Raw genomic sequence first — 19,603 nt, 5'->3', positions numbered from 1 at the left:
GTAGTGTATGTATGTTTTTTGCTGTATCTATTTCATTTAGAATTCTAGTTAATAGTCTGTCCCCACAAATCTGACGTTCTGTTGTATCACAGTTTTCCTACAGGAAACCAGCTGAGTGAGGCAGCCTGTGGTCATCAGATGACTACTGAATCCCTGAATCCCTCTGATGCAAATGTACAGCAAGATTAGCCTTCCTGTCTGTGCTGGACTATGTTTTCTGACTCCAGATAGGCCGGCTGGAACATACTGTCTTCATCTGGAGGTGACCTGATGAGTCACAGTCAAATCTGCGATTGGCATCAGTTTGTTAAGCAACATGAAGGCTTTGAGGCTAATTAACTTGTTAAAACTCACCATCCTAAATAACAGTGGAATAAGCAGAAGCAGAAGTGTGTATTAATGAGACAGATGCAGCTGGCTACTAGTCACTTACAGACAACAGTAGTGAGCTATTAAAACCACTAGATGACTCCATTTATTACCATAAGAATGCTGTTCCAGCACTGTCACACTGACATATGCTTAGATTTTTTTATTGTTTATTATTTTTTTATTTTGACTAATTGTGGAATATTGAAAATTTGCTACTATTCTGTTACAATTCTATACACACAGAATCATATTTGGGCTACTCTAATTTTCAGGGAAGTAGCAGCTATTAATTTGCCTTCCTATAGTAGATGAACCATACAAATTCAAATATCACATAGTAAAATGCCTTAGGAAAAATGCAGTGTCTGCAGTGTGTATGGCAGCAAAGGAAAATGAGAAAGTGATGTAACAGTTTGATGTTTCACTGTAGCTGTTAGGGAATCAGACAGCTGAAGGCCACTGGATATCAGCCTTTTCTGTTTCATGATACTGTCACACACACACTTCCCACTGTGAGACGGTGACCTTGTGTGTGTTTGTATATAAAACTTAGATCACTTTAAAAAAGGGATGGGGAGGAGAAGATAAAGGACAGAAGAGTTAATTTGTTGACTGGAGTGGGGGAAGGTGGAGATGTGTGGGAGAGATATATGGATGGAGAAAAGAGAAGCTTTAAGTAGGTCATAAATAGTCAAAAAAGGAAGACAGAGACGTGTCTTCAGTGTGATAAGTTGTTTAGCAAATGACTTTAATGGTAATGGTTGAAATAATAAAGATACATTTTTAAAAAAATCAAAAATTTTAAAGGAGCTCATTAGTCTATGGAGCCAAATTTAAATATGGTATTTGGCAAAGCACAGTAGGGATGTGCAGAGTCCAGTAGACCTATTTGTATTTTCATCTGTATGTGTGGTGGTAGCAAAATGATTTGTATTTGTATTTGACAAAAAATAGCAGCAAGAAATAGCTTCAACAACCCTTTTTTGTTAATATTAATAAGTGAACAGAATGAGCAAGAATGGAGTGAATTATAGCAGCAAAAACTAATATAATGAATTTAGCAGCTAATGTTAGCCTATATTGAGATTCCTGCATTGTGACCCACTATTTGTACTTTCCCAAATATTAGTACCATATTCAGATTCGGCTCCACCTCTAATAAATACATATATGGTGAATATGAAGAGTTAGCTTAGCTTAGCTTAGCATCAATACTAAAAATATGGGAGCAGCTGGCTAAAAGTAGTAAGTATATAAACTAAATAATTTTTTTTGGTATAATTTTGGTGATTATAGGAAAGAACCTTTATGCAGGCTGCAGAATATCAGATACTTTTGCTCTGTTTGTATTGATTGTTTACAGAGCTAAATAAAAAATATATAAGTAATTTTAATTTATCAGGTTCACATTTAACATGAGTCACATAGTAATGTGCATACCATTTTCCTTTCCTGCGCAGTTATTGTACTGACCTTGTAAACCTTAGATAAACAACATGATTTGATAGTGCTCTAGTGTCCTAACAATAACGCAAATTTAAATTTGAAAAAAATTGACGTAACTGACAGGGAAAGGCTACCATATGGCAAACCAGGATGAAAGGAGATAGGGAGTACAGCACATGAAAGGAAAGAGAGACAAGAAATGACATGAGGTTGTAAGAAGAGAGAGAGTGAAAGAGAGAGAGGAATGGGAAGGAGGGGGAGAATCTAGGAACCGAAAGACAAAGCGGTGAAAATATGGGGATGACAAAAATGGTGGAGACTAGAAAAAGAGTATAGATCTGGATGATAATGAGTTGTGTAGTGGTGTGGGGATGATCAGGATGAGTGTGAAACGGGGTGAGAGAGGTGGGTGGCAGAGCCTACAGCTTGGAAGCAGAGGAGGTGACAGTGGGGGGTGTTCGCTGCTCAGTGATGTGTTATGATCCAACTCCCCCCACTAAATATACACAGAAACATGTTTTTGTCACTAAAGGGGACAGTGATTTGACTTGAATTTATTGATGGACACTCACCTTAAAAGATAAAGCTGAAAATATTTTATATATTTCTTAATGTCAACAGATGAAAAGACCAAATCCAACAGTGTGTTACTTCATGTCTTAATGCCTTCCATCGTACTCTGTGCATATGTGTGTGACACACAAATCCAAACACACTGGTTCCTAATAGAGACATAAAGCTTTTTGTTTTTTTAATGAACTCTACTAAAATTAAAAATATATTGCATTTATTAGGGACTATTTCAGCTGTGGATTGATACACCTTCAGTGCTCTAGTGAATATTTGCAGCAGCAGGACGATGTACATGGGATTGACTCAAAATAAGATATGATTTCCATGTTTGTTGTAATAAAGCGACATATCAGTAAGTGCAGCCATGTGGCTTCTAGAGGTTTTTGATTTTGTTTTTGGACAAGAATTGACAGGCTGTGGCACATTGTCATAGCTGTGTTGGTGTTTTGTTGAAAATAACAAAACACAAGAATGGCCTATAAATCTACTGTGTTTCTTTATAGATATAGATCCATCTTTTGGAACTGGTCCTTATAATGTAACTGTATGAACAGACTGATGTCCCCACACTGTGACTAATACACACACACACTCACACAGTCTCTCTCTCTCTCTCCTCTCTTGCTCTCCAGCTCCCTCACTCACTCTCCCTCATTCTGGCTCTGTTGCCAAGGCTACCATACAGCCTCTTGCTGCATATACCTAGACGAAGCTGCCGCCTGTGGATCTCGCTCTCCTCCAGGATACAAACAAAAGAAAACCCATCAGACTTTTATATCGATTGCTTCCACACACATCCACGTTCGTAGATTATGCCTTTCCTAACCTTATCGGCATAATTTGTTTTTCTCAGTCTTTGTCACTGTCGGTTTCTCTCATTCTGTGCAAAATCACTCCTTCTTCTTCCTCCAGACAGAGGATTGGTTCTTGGTGTTTGGCTCCTGGTCTTTGGCTCAGAGGGAGCAGAGCAGCAGATGGCAATGTGAAAGCAGGCTCAGCCAGGTAAGAGGACTTATGCTAACCAGACTTAAGGCTCTGGGTGAGTGACTGTTCCAGCCCTCCTCTCCTCCCTCTGTCTCTCCTTCTTTCCCTCTCTGTGGCTGTGCGACATGAGGTGAATACCAATTCCTCAGCAAAGCTCCCACAGTACATAAGGCTGCTGCGCTATCCTGGCATATAAAAAGGTAGGGATGTGTAATGTAGCCTCTTTATGAATGCATGTTGATTCTCAATTACTAAAACTATTTGCCAACAGGTTGGTTCTTCGATGCCATGGATTTCCTCCTTCATCTATTATTATTATTTAAAGCTTGATTTCCTCTGTGTTGTATCATGCCTATATGACAATGTGGGAGTAACCAGAGAGAGATCCAACAGTCCACCTCCCTGGGTGATTCATTACTAATCCATCCAGCTCTGCCCTGTGTGGTCGCTGTAGCTCACCGTAGCCATGTACGTGATATGAATGGTGTTTTGTCTTAGTATGAATGACTGCCAGAGAATGCCATTCCTGCACTGCTGTTTTGATGCAATCATGTAACACAACCCTTTGTCACCGGAAATCCAGATTTATCTCCAGCAGGCTTTAAATCAATTCGCAATGCAGCACATTTCAATTATTCATACAGTATTGCTTAGGCCAAATTGTAAGTTTATATGTGTGCTAATGAGATTTCTCATTACAATTTCCCTTGAGCTGCTGCAAGATATTGTTGGAGTATATGTAAACAATAGAGCTGATTGATTATCTGTCTGTGTAATATACAAGAGGGAGCTGCAGGCTTGTGGGTATTTAATTTTAAGGTCATTGTGAGCTCGTATGTGTATTAATATCATGATTTTGTCTGTGTGGGTGTGTGTGTCTGGTAGAGAAAGGTTGATGAGGCAGGACTTAGCTCTTTATCTCACGTTACCACCCCATCATCACTTTCAGTAAGAGCTTCCTCTTACCTCGTCTGTCTTCCACATGAGCACTTCAGCAACACTCTTGATATTTCACTCGTCACACACTTTGATTCACCTGGAAGCAGGAAATACTGTTATAGGATGCCTGAGATATTGCTTTCAGGATGAGGACAGGATCAGATGTAACAAAACAGATGTTGAGCATTTTTAAAAATAGAATAGAAAAGTAGATTTGGACATTGTTTTTGCTGTTGGAAACATGGGCAGCATTAAGAATATCCATTAAAACATTAGCCAGCTGTCACCAGAAGAAAAAAATGACACCACATTAATTCTGCTTGCTCCTGCCTGCAGGAAAGAGCTTTACATAACTGTCACAGCATTGTGGTCTTGTGATTCCCCCGGGACAGAAGCCGCAGGCTTACGGTATGGCATTTGCTTTGCTGGTTGTTGGGTGCTTTAAGGGGATGCAGATCAATTTAAACAATATGCATATGCTCTTTTTAAAGGCCAAGGGGGTGGTGTTTGTAAGGACCTAAAGACAGTAGACCTTTTAGTGAGGAATAAACAGGTTTTATATATATATATATATATATATATATATATATATATATATATATATATATATATATAAATTAAATTAATAGCTTTTTGTCATGTAACATCTGCCATTATCCTTATTAAGACAGAACTTTCTTTCAATTTGTAGTGCAAATCACTAAAAATACCAAATATATCTGTCAGATGTGGCTGCATTTTAGGAAAATGTGTGTATAGTGATGCAAAACCAGAATATGGAATGGATGGAAGAACTGTGAATGTGAAAAATTGTGAGTTGGTTGGATTTTAACATCACATAGCTACAAGCTGATACAGAATATGCATGAAACTGTCACACTGGCTGTGTGAAACAAGGCAGTCTTAATAATCTCAAAGCTCAAAGGGAAAACAAAAGAAAAAAACTTACCTGGCAGTGGGAAAAGACTTTGATGCATCATGTTTGGATAAAAAATATACACAATCGAACGGATATGATTTACAGTTGAAAAAAGTTTTTTTGAGCAATTTCTTATTTCATTAATCACAGTGTGGCCAAAATTTGTAATGGGGGACTTATTCTAAAATTCTAGCTGTAGACCTGTTTAAATGTAGGCAATTCACCAAACAAGGACTCAGCAGCCAAAGAAATCTAGTGATAAACAAAAGTATTTACCTCAAAGAGTAAGAAGTCTCGATTTTCTTTAGACAAACATGAATATTGTCACTATTTGTGTTTTTCATTTTTCATGTGGTGTACCTGCCGCCGTGTGTGTATGTGTGTACATGCTACAATATGTTAGTTGCTAGAGTTACCAAAACACCAACTTTACTGCGTCATTGCTTTAGAAACCTTCACACAAAAAAGAGCTATTTTTTTCTCCCATTCACCCCCTCGTCCACTCATCTATCTGTCCATCTATTGTTTAAAAACAACATGCTGAACTTTCTCTGTTTCTCTTATACAACACTGTGTGTGTATATGCACATATATATGTGTGTACGTTGTATGTATGCATGTTGCCATGGCTACGGACCAGGCTAACTGGCGTCATCACTTCAAAACCACCTTCGCACTGAGCAAAGAGAGAAAAGGACTCAAAGCAGCTCCCTTCTGTTCAGCACCTGCACTCACACACACATGCACACACACACAATACTGGTGTGGTCTCATATTCCACTGAGTTTGCCCCATTCGTTCAACAGGGTGCAGTAGCACAGAAGGACAGGAGGGGAGACGATAGACAGGAGAGAGGAGCAGAGAAGGTTTGACTTCACGCATACTAATTCGGCTAGAGCAATCTGAATGTATTTCAGAGGGTGTCTATTTAGTCTGGCTCGAATCATCCCTGCCTCTTAGGGAGGGAGTGGGAGGCAGAGAAAGAAAGAGAGGGGAAGAAATATTGACAGTTTACTGTGTCACCTTATATCACCATCCTCCGCTCATGAAAGCACAGCTGGGAGCTGACAAGGGTGCTACGCTGCTCCATCTTTGGATGAAAGTCGATTACTAACCCTGTCTAAGCGTGACCAGTTGAATTTGAGTCACAGGGTATCTTTGATGAATATGTAACATTTTGGGACACAATTTGAATTAAATTACCTGAAACCTGTTATTTAATAATTTTTTACTCTGAAATTTGAAAACATGAGATGTAAAGCGTGGCTGATGTCTGCTGTCCTTCAGATTTGACTCCTGCACAATGGCTGTTGATGGCTGGTTGTCACAGGATACAGGATTTGATCATGTGATCTAACTCCCTCCTCAAGTCCCTGTCATCTATCAGCGGTGAGTCTTGCATATCTATATCTATATCTCTCTGTCTGTATATATATATATATATATATATATATATATATATATTTACAGAGAGAGAGAGAGAGAAAGAGAGAGAGAGAGAGAGAGCAAGAGAGAGAGAGAGATGTAGATTTATAGGCCATTCTTGTAAGCCGACTGGTAAATATTTTTTATGTGCAATATGTTGGTTGGTAATCATTGATGAAAACGTGTTCCAAACTCACTGGTGACAAATTTAGCCATCAGCAAATACATTCAAAGTGATATGTGCACAAACAAACACTACACTACCACTCTGACAAGCCTCCGCATTCACACATCCGCACAAACCACGTGGAGGTAATCAGCCAAATGTACAAAACACCTTTATTAATGGTTGAAGGACAAAAGAGCAGGGCGGAAAAGAGCTTTGAATACACTGCTGACTGATACAGAGGGGCAGTTCGTGTGTGTGTGTGTGTGTGTGTGCGTTTGTGTGTGTTTTGTCAGTGGATGATAATGCTCAGGACGGATGAGAGGGATGAGAGCCACTCTGTTGCCAAGGCAACGGACAGGGCTGTAAACACGCTACCCCTGACTCATCTCTCCACAATAGAGCCTCTCTCACGAGCACACACACACACACACACACACACACACACACTCTCTCTCTCTCTTTCTCTCTCACCCTCTCTTTTACACACACACACACACAAACACACTCACACAATGTAGTCCAATCTGAGGGAGACAAGAGGATCTGGAGATGAGAGCCACTCCAAGCTGCTTAGCTATACATCTGAATAGGCCTGTGGAATAAATGCAACTCTTTTTGTCATATACATGCTCTTTTAAAAACACAGACACACACACAATCTCACAAACACAGCTAAGCAGATCAATGAAGTGGGAATTGTCTGTTTTATAAAGGTTTCTGCTGTTCATGTATATTAGTGAAGCACGAAAATAAGCTTTGTTACCAAGACATTTTAGATAGCATGTGAGTAAAAAAATTTATTTTGCGCCATAATACCATAAAATGGCTGTGGACACATTCACTACTGAAAGTAACAACTGAAGTAGAGACTATTTTGTTATTTTTTCAGACAGACATACAAGGCAAAAACACAATAATGTCAGGTGTGGACTTACACAACACCAGAATTAGAGCTGTGAACACCTTGTGATTACAGAGGGAAGCCATGTGTAATACCTCAAGAGAACCTCATTTAACAGGGGGGATCATGACACGACGGCTGAGCAGCTCCACCCGTTCCCATACTGAGGACTCCATCTTCCTGAGGCCTGACGAGGACCCTGTCTGGCTAGATGAGCCTACAAAGACTGAAAAATTAGGCGACAGAGTACTTAAAAAAGATGGGTTCCCAGAACGCAATGATGGACTTGCAGGTGGTCCAAGCCCTCAGAGGGAAGAAATGTTTATGCACAAGGTGTACATGCTAGTGACTGAGATCCACTACTGGGCTGCACTGTTTGTCGTCTCCCAAGTCACGGTAAAAAAAAACAAAACACTTAAACACTAGATGAAATCATTACTTGGCAATAGGCCATTTTCATTTTTTTATTATTCGCTTTTCACCTGAGAGCAACCACAATGTTGCCTGATTACCAGTGCATGAATGACTAAAGCTGTGCCTTCCCTCCTTTTCTCCTCCCAGGGGTACTGGATGTTTTTTGTGATGGAAGGAAATGGACCACTCTATTCCATCTACAAAGCCTTGCAGGTCATAGACTTCTACCTTAGCTTCATTTTACCCTGCCACCCGATTTTTGGAATGGATGTAAGTGTCAGTCCTGGATATTTGTTTGTCAAGGAGAGAGAAAGGAAAAAAAATCCTGATGTGAGGTATTTACTGTTGGCTGTCTCATTGCCTTTTCCTCTCTCTCTGCTGGCCAGTCCATGGAGTTGATGAGTGAAGTGGTAAACACCAAACAGCACAACTGGATCGTTCATGGAACATCAGGTGTTGGTGTGGCCATTTGTGTTATCATGGTAAAACACTGGAGATTTTCTTGTAATTTACCATGACAGTCTTTGGCAGAAACTAGATTGACTGTATTGACACTGCAAGTGTTTGCTTATTTTATTGATTTCATCACCAACTGATAATGGATTCCTGTTTGATTAAAAGAGGGATGTTTACTGCTTTCTCTTCTGTTCATCTCCCCTCAGGTCATCCACATGGTGTGTAAGTGGCGTTATGGCACTGGCTTGTGGTCATCAGGACCAGTATCGAGGGACATTGGTGATCGGAGACAGTCTGTGAGCCGCCAGCCCTCCTTTACCCTGTCAGAGTGGACAGATGCACAGGAGGATCTACTGGATGTGGACCCTGTGCCTCAGACGCCAGTCTTTGACGTAGGCACTGACACAAGGACTGACGGAGATGCCGCCACCCTCACTGTCACACCTGTGGGGCTTCAGGAGAGGTTAGAATAAGAGTGCACTGCAGAAAAAAGCAAAGTGCAGATTATTTGCATTTTAATTTGTATCTGCAGGTTTTCCATATTGATGCATTTTACATCCATATTTTACATATACTGTAGGTATATACATAATGTATGTCTGTGTGCATTTGTCTGAGTCTGTATGTATCACGCAGGCGGGGCTCCAACGTTTCCCTGACCTTGGACATGTGTACACCAGGCTGCACTGAGCCCTATGGCTATGGAGCCCAGCTCTCTCCCCGAGACCAGTCAGCCCAGGAGTACCTCCGACAGGGAACACACGTTTTGACTCCAGCCATGCTACACACACGAGCCATGGATGACCAGAGCTTGCAGGCTGAGTTTTATGTGAGGGGAGCAACAACAGCTGACCCACCTACACTCCTTAGAAATAACAGATGAATAGAGACTCACCGACACACACACACACACACAGGCACAAACACACACACAGACACCCAGTGGAGCTCTGCCTTTCCACTGTAAGTGGGCGAAGAAAGGAGAGATATAGGTATATTTGCATATGAAAACCCACAGAGGAAAGATATGTGTTAAAAGATCATACACATAGTGTGTGGTGTCTTTCAATTACTGTACATACATTATGATAGCAACAATTTATTGTTATGGGCTGGGTCTTCAATCTAAATGTCTTACATAATATTTTCTTACTGCTTTGCTGCCTTGTCAAAGGCAAGGCTAGGACATTCCCTCCATTTCTGCAAGGGTTGATTGCTGATGTGACTCATTGTTCTCTGTCTATCGGCAGGAAACTCCCATGAACTTTGTGGACCCTAAGGAGTACAACTACCCAGGGCTGGTGAGAAAGAATCGCTACAAGACCATCTTACCCAGTAAGTACAGCTGCAACACAACAAAACAGTCATGAAGTTGTAAGAGATCATGAAGTTTTGTGAAAATGCTGCTTCTCATGAATAATTTCACATTCTCAACTATTGTGTCTGTGTAAAGGCAGAATACTCAAAGCACACAACACTGTGATAAAAGTGGGCTGTAATAGTATAATCTAGATGCATAAATATTATTTCCTGTCTTCTTCTGTTTCTCATGAACATCTCATACTGTCCACCTCCAGACACACACAGTAGAGTGATTTTGAAGTCAGAGGATGAAGATGATTTCCTCAATACCTACATCAATGCTAATTATCTCAAAGTAAGTGCGAATGTGTGTATATAAAATTGAAACCTTGCCTGAGCTCTGCTTTGCCTTGTAACCCCTGTATGTATTGTTCTCAGCATCTGATGTTTGTGTTTAGTCCAAACAGGCAAATGTATATGAGAAGACCAGGAGTTTTGTGTGTATTCATGTGTGCAGGGTTATGGGGGTGAGGAGCATGCATACATTGCCACCCAGGGTCCCACTGTAAACACAGTAGGGGACTTTTGGAGGATGGTGTGGCAGGAGAAAAGCCCAATCATAGTGATGATCACCAACCTAGAGGAGAAAAATGAGGTCAGTTATGAGGATGATGATGATGATGGATGCATTCATGCATAAATGCACTGAGAAGCATAAAAACATCCAGTTGTGTGAACATTGTGTCTTGCAGAAATGTGCAGAGTACTGGCCCGAGGACACTGTGACCCACGAGGGCATTGAGATTACCGTTGTCACGGTAACCCAGGAGGATGACTACAGTCTGAGGGTGTTTACGCTGAAGGTAAGACAGAAAACCTGTATTCTATTTCTGGTTGGTCTGGCTTGAAGCATTAGAAATTTTTATTGAGGACTACAGTACAAGGCTTTGGCACTGCACAGCATGTGAAGCTAACAATGTATGTGACAGTAATAACTAACTATTTTTATTTAGCACATTTTACCATGTGCACCAACTTAATGTGTTAGCAAGATATTATGTGTTAATTAGCACTACACACAGCAAGTAGCCCACAGTTGTGACTGACTGGAATGGATTTGTTGATGAAACAGAATTTTTTAAAAATGTAAAAGAAATGTGCCAATCTGACTGTGATCTCAGCAAACCAAGCAAACACCACTCAAGTTTTCTTTTCAACAAACTAAATGTTTCATATCAAACTGCGTTGTCAGAGTATAAAAGATTCATCAGATTATCAGACTCAGCATAGAGTCTTGGGTGATGGTTTATTCAGCGTTCCTGATGTAGTTGTACTATTCACTTCCATTCATGTGTTCATGATGGGTGCTTTATATTTAATTTGGGGTCATGGTGGCATTGGCACACACAAGCTAAACATGATAATTCACTAAATACAGCCTGCATCTGATTACTAAGCACCAGGGGATCGTTACATAACTGTGCTCCAAGTTAAAAGCGTATTGTTTATTCGACTCCTCTAGTTCTAGCTGTAGGATTAATAATTATCAGACTGACACTCAAGGAATAGAGGCAGCTGATGGAGTTGATTGTGTGCAGTAACAGCCAAGACTATGTAAACTTTTTTTTATAACCCTCGCTCTTTTTTTGCTGCTTTGCTCTGCATTCGTTGTTGTCGTAGCAACTAACACCAAGGTAACAATTTGGATATACATGCTGAGCAACAGGCTGATCAAAAATCATTGTCACTGCTTCTGTCTCATCTATTTACATGCACAACCTGATCACATTCATATTTCAAACCTGCATGCCGGCCTACTTGTCTTTGTGTCTGTGTGTTTGTACCAGTGTGGGGGTGAGGAACGCAGTCTGCGGCAATACTGGTACACTTCATGGCCTGATCAGAAGACTCCAGACAAGGCTCCACCCCTGCTCGAACTAGTACAGGAAGTCGAAAGGGCTCGAGACGAAGCCCCTCCCTCCAGTGGCCCTATCGTTGTCCACTGCAGGTACAAAAGCAGCTTGAATTTGATATAGGGAGTTTGTGTTCAGAAGGCTCCAAGTCAAATAGCCTATATTAAACCCATATCGATAATACCATTCTCATAGGGGAAAATACCCAGTTCACATAAGATGAACCCAGTTTACTGCCGTTTTTTTAGGCCAGCACTGGCCAGGTTCTTTGAGCAGAGCATTTTCCCACTTCCAGCCTGCTGAAGTCTGATTTCTCTAGGGAGAATTTGATATTAATTGGATTGGTGGGATCATAGTTAATCAATAGACCTCAATTTCTTCTCCTCCACACGCCTCCCTTCATCCCTCCAACTCCTTTTTCCACAGTGCTGGAATTGGTCGAACTGGCTGCTTCATCGCCACCTCCATCCTGTGCAAGCAGCTGAGGACTGAGGGGGTGGTTGACATCCTGAGAACCACCTGTCAGCTCCGTCTGGACAGGTGAGATAGTCTTAGCCCTTATCCCTGCTTATGTCTGTGTTTAGTTGGCTTAAAAGCCCAGGTGACCTAGTCGAATTTGATTTAGTTCCAAATGCAGGCAAGATAATGTGTTTACACGTAAATGAAGATTTAGTGAAAATGGATGAATGTAGGACCAAAAGTCACACACCTATACTTCAGAGTCAAGGTACAGTAAACCACCACTCTTTCACAGACTACGATGTGACTTGAAGTTGTTTTAAGGAGACCCAGTTTTCCTTCAATGCAGTAAAAAAAGAAGATTAATTGAAGAAAAAAGAAACAACTGAACTTTTACAGAAAGAAACATATACATAATATAATACAAAAATCTATCTGCCTTTTAATCTGGATATTTTTTGCCATTTTTAAAATAATCAGCATCGGCCAACAGCTGAGCATCTTAACATCAGTATGTTATCTTGATAACAGTGACACTGAGCTGACATTTAGCAGGTATAATGTTTACCATTTTTAGTGATGTGAATGTTATTTGTTTTAGGAGATATTTTGTCACAAGCCAAAATTTGTTAAGAATAAAAATGTTATCCTGATGGTGATGTTATAGCTAAAGTTTCACTTCATCCTAAGGAGAACGTGAATTCTACACTACAAACAGTGGGGCCAGTGGAAAAGAAGCCAGTACGATGTGGTGACCACAAAAGTGCTGGACCTACTTACTGATTTAGTATGGCTAAAAATAGCAAAAGGAAAATTTGTATCTGAATGAATGCATTTGTCTTTTTGTGTATTTTCTTTTAGGGGTGGGATGATCCAGACCTGTGAGCAGTACCAGTTTGTGCATCATGTCCTCAGCCTGTATGAAAAACAGCTGTCTCACACTGCTGAAGAGTAGAGTGAGCGCTGCAGCCACACCCAGACCGAGACACACCACTGTACACCATACCACCACTGGTGGTATGCACCACTGTACCGAGCATCATCTCAATCTCACCCTTTAACAAGGTCAAACCATGTTAATCTCTTCATCCAGAACAGGCTCGCCCGGACTGGACTGAATGGCCGACATCTGGCCAATTGTATGTCTTTAAGCAAACATAAGGAGGTGGGATTTGAGATGGCCCTCCAAAAGTCCTAATCGCACACTATAGCGTTACTAAGCCACAGTCCTGGAGAGTCTCAACAGTAAGGCATGAAATAATCCGTCTGCACATCATGTCATTTGTAATGCTAAGGTTTTGATCATGTTACTCTACATGAGTGTTAGTCATCAAGGCCTAAAATAGTCCCCTCACCTACTGTATGTACAGTTATCAAAAGGTTCAACTGGAGCTGAAGTGAAATCAGATCACTTGCTGCAGTTTCAGTTTTTTTTTAGGAGGAAAGTAAATTTCAGTATGGCCCTTTACAGTACAAGTGCCAGCATAATTTAAATCTACAGATCAAATGATCAAACGCCAGCCTAATATTTAACTCTATCGATACAAATGTTGATACAAATGTTTATATTAAAAATAAGGTAACTAACATCTAGCTTTTTCTCACTGACTTTCACTTTTAATGTAAAAATCATTACAGAAGGCCTGTTTCAACTTTTGATGCATCCAGGAGCCACATCATCTTCAGGTTGCATGGTGCTAAGTGTTCATTAAAGGCATGTGCAATGTTATGGAACATAGGAATGTAAAACAATTAGGTTATTAATTAAATAATTAGGATTCCTGTGCAATCTACAGTATTACAGTTTTACCATGCTGCCTGTGCAGTCCTCATGGTCCATGATGTTTACAGTAAACAACTCCTGCATTAAGGCTACATTGACATACATTTAGAAGTGTCACAGAGCCAGTGATGCTGAGAGACCAGAGGCCAGAACTACAATTAGATCATCTGAAAAATCAGTGCAGAGATTTGAAGAATCTGACACCCGCACTGTTTCTAACTGACACACAGGGAAATGTAAGGCAAAGGAAAGCAAAAAGTTGCAAAGGAAATGCACCATAACTTGATGAAGGAGACTGACAAACAGCTAATATTCTTGTAAATGCTCCATTACTACCATGAAGTCTGTCACTCTCAGGGTCACTTGCTCTGTGACACCTCTGCATTCAACCGTAGCTTGAACACATCTGTGAAGTAAGAAGCCCATGGTTGTTGTATAGACAGGCCAGGCCTAATCTGTATGAAGCACAATAGACCAACCAAGGTTGTCTCTCTGATGTTCAGCTGTAAAAGTTATTTTTTTCTGTATTGTGTTTTGGTTGTGTTAAGTTTAATGGATTGCATGTGCTGTATGGGACTCCATAGGTCCACAATCAAAGCGACGCGATTGGTTGTCCTGCTTTTTGTTGTGTAAAAAGGTTTAACCCTATTATATTGCTTGCTCTCTGCCAATGCTTTTGATACAGTTTGCTTTTGTGAAACCAACCAGAGATATTTTTAGAACATTTTGATACAATCCTTTCGAGTAGATGCCTTGTGTATATTTCTGTTTACACCATGATGGAATGTAGCTCATACTGTGGATCAAACCATCAGTTTTTATTGCAAGATTAGACAGAACAAAATGTGACAACTACCTAAGTTACCTTACAGTACAAAAGATAAATAGATTATGTTCGGTCTTCAGCATTATTTCTTTATGCCTTTAGGCTTTGCTTTAATATGCTTTGCTTTCTGTGTTTTCTTGGAGAATTTTACCTCAGACTGAGTTTTTACACAGTCCCCTCTCTGTTCCATCTGTAACTCTAGGCAACTCTCAGTTGACAACACAAGAAATAATTGCTATGTGTAAGGCAGCTAAAACAGTGAAGACCATTTTCTATTTAAGAAAAAAATCAGATAACGTCTACCTTGATTTAATGTATCAAATTAGCAGTCATGAACATTATCAGAGGACGGAATTAACTGTGCACTTGGACCAATTTATATCAATCAAATCAACTAACAAATTAAACTGCCAAAATCACCTCTTTAGAGGACAGAGGACCGAGATTGATAAGAAAAGCTATAACCTACTGTCAGACTATTGAAATAATCCTCTGGTAATGTCCAATATACCTGGCTGAAAAGCATTTATTTTAAGTGCTTGTTTTCAGTGTTTACCTGGTCCCCTCCTGGTGATCGAAATGGGCAAGGTGAAATAGCCAATCAGTTGGACATACAACCAACCAGCAGAAATCAGTATCCCTCTCCTCTGCTACAGTATTGCTTTAAGTTGTGCGTTTTGCATCCAAATAAAGGTAGATTTTCATGAATCTGTGTTGCTGTCTTTCTGATTCCCTTTCCTACCAACTTAAAAAACTTTTAAAAATTTTTTGACTTTCCACTGATATTACCTTTACTCTACTTGCAACACGGTGCAGTTGAATATCTGTACCACTAGGTGTCAGAATATTCACTGTAATTGTTCATACTGCTAATGGCTCTATCACTGTATTCATGTAGTTATCACAACACACTGAAGGCAGAACAACAGAACAAAAGCTGTCAGTCTACAAAACAACTGAAAACTGAACTCCCCCTCCTACTTATTACAACTGATTTATTCTGGGATTAGTACAAATGTGATACTGTGGACAAATGAATGTTACTTTCTGTAACATTTTCTTTAGCTTAAAATATATTTGAAATATTCTTCACTTTAGGCTCCAGCAGGTCCCCGTGACCGTGGTTAAGGAATAAGCGGGTATAGAAAATGAATGGATGGATGGATGGATATTCTTCACTTACGTCTCTTAAAGACCATAAACATTTATCCTTGATTAAACCTCTCACCTAGAGTGTGTAAGCTGTATGGCTGTGCTTGACTGACACCTTCCTCGCTCTTAAATTAGTCTTGTTGATGCAACTTTATGATTCTTACAGAAATTTCAGTAACTTCTAACTTCCACCTAACTAGAGGTCTAATCAGTCAGGCTCAGTGAAAACATCCATTTTGTGTGCACAGGGCCTTTAAATCATTATCAAGAAATATTCATCATCAGTGTGTGTGCCTCAGTTAGCAAACTCATAACTAACAGACAGTGACTCATATTTCTATTACCATTACTATTGCTGCATTTTGTATTTAAATTATGTAAGTCTGTGTTGCAAAAACATGTTGCAGTTGTAATGTGTAATTTTATAAGATTTCATAAATATGATTAATATGGTCTTGTGCTTGTAATTCAGTTGGTTTTAGCTGGATGCTGGTTTGAAGTAGACCACATCAGCAGGAGTCTTCAAGACCATATTCAAAGTTAAAATCATGGCGCCTACATGAAAGTGTGGTGTACTGGACATTTCTAACTAACAAATGAGGGGAGCTCAATGATCCAATACATCATCCATCATCTACATCTAATTTTATTAAAAACACACGGTGTAACCTTTATTAATGTTATTATTTGTGTGTTGTTTGGTGCGAGCATTTTATCGTAGTTTTCATTTATATCATTATTATTGTCTTTCGTTATCGCTGGATAAATAACTGCCTTTGCTTCATTTCTATTGCAGCCCAATGATTGCACTCCGGACGCTGGTCCTTTAAAAACACGGACTGTCCCTTTAATCTCTGGCTCTTAAACGTTGACGTCACCCAACCCCTGAGCCGTCTGTTCTGATTGGCTGGAGGTGACGTCAACCTCATTTTTTTCCCCTCTCCCTTCTGAACCATGACCTCATCGCTTTAGTTCATGAAAGTGCTAAAGTGCACCTTTTGAAACTACCCCCTCCTCAAGACACACACACACACACACACAACCTGTGTTAGCTTTTACCGAGCCTAGCTAAGCTACTTTATCCCTCTACGAGCCGACCTGCTCTCCTGGCCAGTTAAACGGCCGCTGGGTCGCGCTTTCATGTCTCGTTTGCTCCTGGCGCTGTCACCCCCTGTCAGCTGTGCTGTCCTCCGCCACACCGCCAGGTAAACACCGGCCAGCCCCATGGAGATGCCGCCGCTGTCCCCTCACACATGGAGGCCAGCTGAGTAACACGCAGCAGCAGCGTGGACCCTGAGGTGAGGGCTTGTGTGTCTGTGTGTGTGTATCGAGTAGTAGAAACCAAAGTTGCCTTGCTACCCACACAGCTAGCTTACGTTAGCTGCGGTGTCTCGCGATCTGTGCTCGTGCCCCCCTCTGTTGCTGCAGCGACTCTGTCAGCGCGCGCCCCCCTGTGCTCCCCCCCCCCCGTATGTGCGCACCATAGTATGATGGAAATTAAAACCCGCCCAGACCGAAGTTATCGATTATTCTATTTTGACGATCATCTGATCGTTCACCGCCCAGTCATTTTGAGGTAGGTGTAACGTGCTTTTCTGTATTTGTTGTTGAATTTGCGCCTTTATTATTTGCGCCTTTATTATTTGCGTCTTTAATCATCACACCCTGTCCGATCAATGCAGTGGTTCATTTTCGCATGCGGACATATCCACGCGTCATAACAACCCAGGGCAGGTTTCCCACTCAGACAACACGCACTGAATATTTCTATAAACGTGTAGTTTTACATTACTTGATGCTAAAAATGCAGCCTTTGTAAAGTCAGTCGTCGCTGTCCCCGTTGTGTTTTTATTTCTTATCTAGGTCGGTTTATTATGGTGAGCTAAGACCGTCATTGTTATTACGTCAAACGGGACACAAACGTCTCATCTGTGTCTTTGTGCGCCCTGGTTTGTTTCTGATCGCAAAATATGAAGCTATGCAGTTTTGGAGGAGCTGTTTTCCACATCTGTGTGTATACACCATACTGTTAATTTATAGGTTATACAGTCAAGCTCTTTTATGTTGTGTATTCATTGTATCCATGTTGTTATTATTATGGTAGAGTACGGGGTAGTCCCACTTTGATATATGATCCCGCGATTTACAGCAGCCGCACTGGGAGAGTATTGATTGGAGGATACCTGGTTATGTTGTTTACAGTGTGATGATGCTTCTGCGCCATCAGGGTCCAACCAGGATCTGATTTTTCACAATTGCATGATCACTGTAACAGAATCACTCATGTTGCACTGTTTATTTCCATGCACGTCGTTTACGTATGACACGCCCCAGGCTTGTCACTCTGCTACCCTTCATATTGTTTACATCCAGCAGCGCACCCTAATCAACCAAAGGTGGTAGGCATGTTGTTTTATTATTCTTCAATTTTAACTTTTAGTGACAGAATCAAAAGTCTCATCTAGAGCCGATACAGTTAACAGAACATGTATGTGCAACTAATTAGATAACTTTTTTGTGAAAAATTGTATGCACTTGCAAAAAATATTTTCTAGTTCTGCCTATGCACTTGTGAGGGTTTGCTGCTTTGCCACGTGTTTGTGAATATTATTTGGTTGTGGGATGGTAGGTGGACAAAGTCTTCAAGTCAGTTTTGGAGATCTTCCAGACTGAGCAATCGAGGATACAGTTAACACAGTAAATGTTCTTGAAAATAATTGTTAGTTGCAGCCATACACTCAGGTTATTTTCATTTTCATTAAAAAATCAGTGAATGTAATGTAAACTGTCAGGAAGTGGTTTGCACATAATCTTATCAGACTAGTGATCTAATATCAGTGTTTTGAAGGCTTGGCTGCACACCCAACCTTCTTAGCAATTCTTCAGTGTAGTTTGGAAACCCTGCAGCTCAGTGTTTATGGTGCTGGCATGAGTACCTGTGATGTGCCTTGTTGTGGTCACTTTTTAGTGTGACACTTGAGTGAAAAAGAGTCAGACAGTGTGTATACACACACAAATGCAAGCCTTTAGTTCATGAGCATGGTTGTGGCAGAGAGTAAAGGGCATGAGCTGTGTCGATGATGTAATTATTTGTGGTCTAAACAAACAACTCATGTCTCTCATTGTGAGAAACTAAGAGGCAGCTTTATATCAGCCAACTTGAGGCTGTGGCCGCAGGTGACATTATGCAGGCAGTTAATGAATAACCTGGATGGTATTACCTCAGCTCTGGTTGCCCTCCAGTTGCTCTCTTTGTGTTTGCGTCTCTCTCTGATGTCTGATATGACATTATTGAGCTGCCCAATCGTTCTTACCTGATGGTTTTGTATGAAAAGTCTGTGAACATGTCTGTGTGGATTACCCATTTTATGGAGATAAAGTTACTTGCTCAATTTTACTGTGTATTACAAAGAAGGCTAGTTTTTTGTTGTCAGCTGTAAAGAGAGTAACATTCAAGTCTGTAGATGACTTGTATTTTACTTGACAAGCAGGGAAATGCATTCTGGGATTTCTTCTCTTCTTCTCTTAGAAAAAAAAGTCATAATTGTACTTTTCAATGTACATATCTCT

At 40.5% G+C, this 19,603-nt stretch overlaps 2 protein-coding genes across 3 annotated transcripts in view; both read left to right on the top strand.

Annotated features, from left to right (window-relative positions):
- Positions 1–7,854: 7,854 nt before the first annotated feature.
- On the top strand, positions 7,855–15,525 carry ptpn5 (protein tyrosine phosphatase non-receptor type 5). Its single transcript, XM_026311518.1, has 12 exons — positions 7,855–8,124; positions 8,290–8,412; positions 8,529–8,624; positions 8,805–9,061; positions 9,235–9,427; positions 9,849–9,933; positions 10,176–10,255; positions 10,418–10,555; positions 10,653–10,763; positions 11,748–11,908; positions 12,240–12,353; positions 13,134–15,525. Exons 1-12 carry the CDS (start codon positions 7,855–7,857, stop codon positions 13,225–13,227), a joined length of 1,722 nt encoding a protein of 573 aa, XP_026167303.1. The 3' UTR covers positions 13,228–15,525.
- A 1,485-nt stretch (positions 15,526–17,010) lies between these two features.
- The window catches only part of dusp8a (dual specificity phosphatase 8a), a 43,120-nt gene continuing 40,527 nt past the window's right edge, over positions 17,011–19,603 (top strand). Inside the window, exon 1 of one of the 2 annotated variants that reach the window (XM_026311847.1) lies at positions 17,011–17,331. The gene's annotated coding sequence lies outside the window, so the exon portion shown is untranslated. Of the gene's footprint in view, positions 17,332–17,371; positions 17,610–19,603 lie in introns of those variants that run through there. The other variant, XM_026311848.1, reaches the window with a different exon arrangement.

The sequence above is a fragment of the Mastacembelus armatus genome, chromosome 6, assembly GCF_900324485.2.
Source record: "Mastacembelus armatus chromosome 6, fMasArm1.2, whole genome shotgun sequence".
NCBI lineage: Eukaryota > Metazoa > Chordata > Actinopteri > Synbranchiformes > Mastacembelidae > Mastacembelus > Mastacembelus armatus.
This window is presented reverse-complemented; position numbering and strand designations above follow the sequence as displayed.

Excerpts from the sequence above, each read along its gene's own strand:
- ptpn5 (XM_026311518.1), top strand. The coding sequence starts at position 7,855 with ATGACACGACGGCTGAGCAGCTCCACCCGTTCCCATACTGAGGACTCC. Across the intron at positions 8,125-8,289 it reads TTGTCGTCTCCCAAGTCACG|GGGTACTGGATGTTTTTTGT; the intron begins GTAAAAAAAAAC and ends TTCTCCTCCCAG. Across the intron at positions 10,764-11,747 it reads TGAGGGTGTTTACGCTGAAG|TGTGGGGGTGAGGAACGCAG; the intron begins GTAAGACAGAAA and ends TGTTTGTACCAG.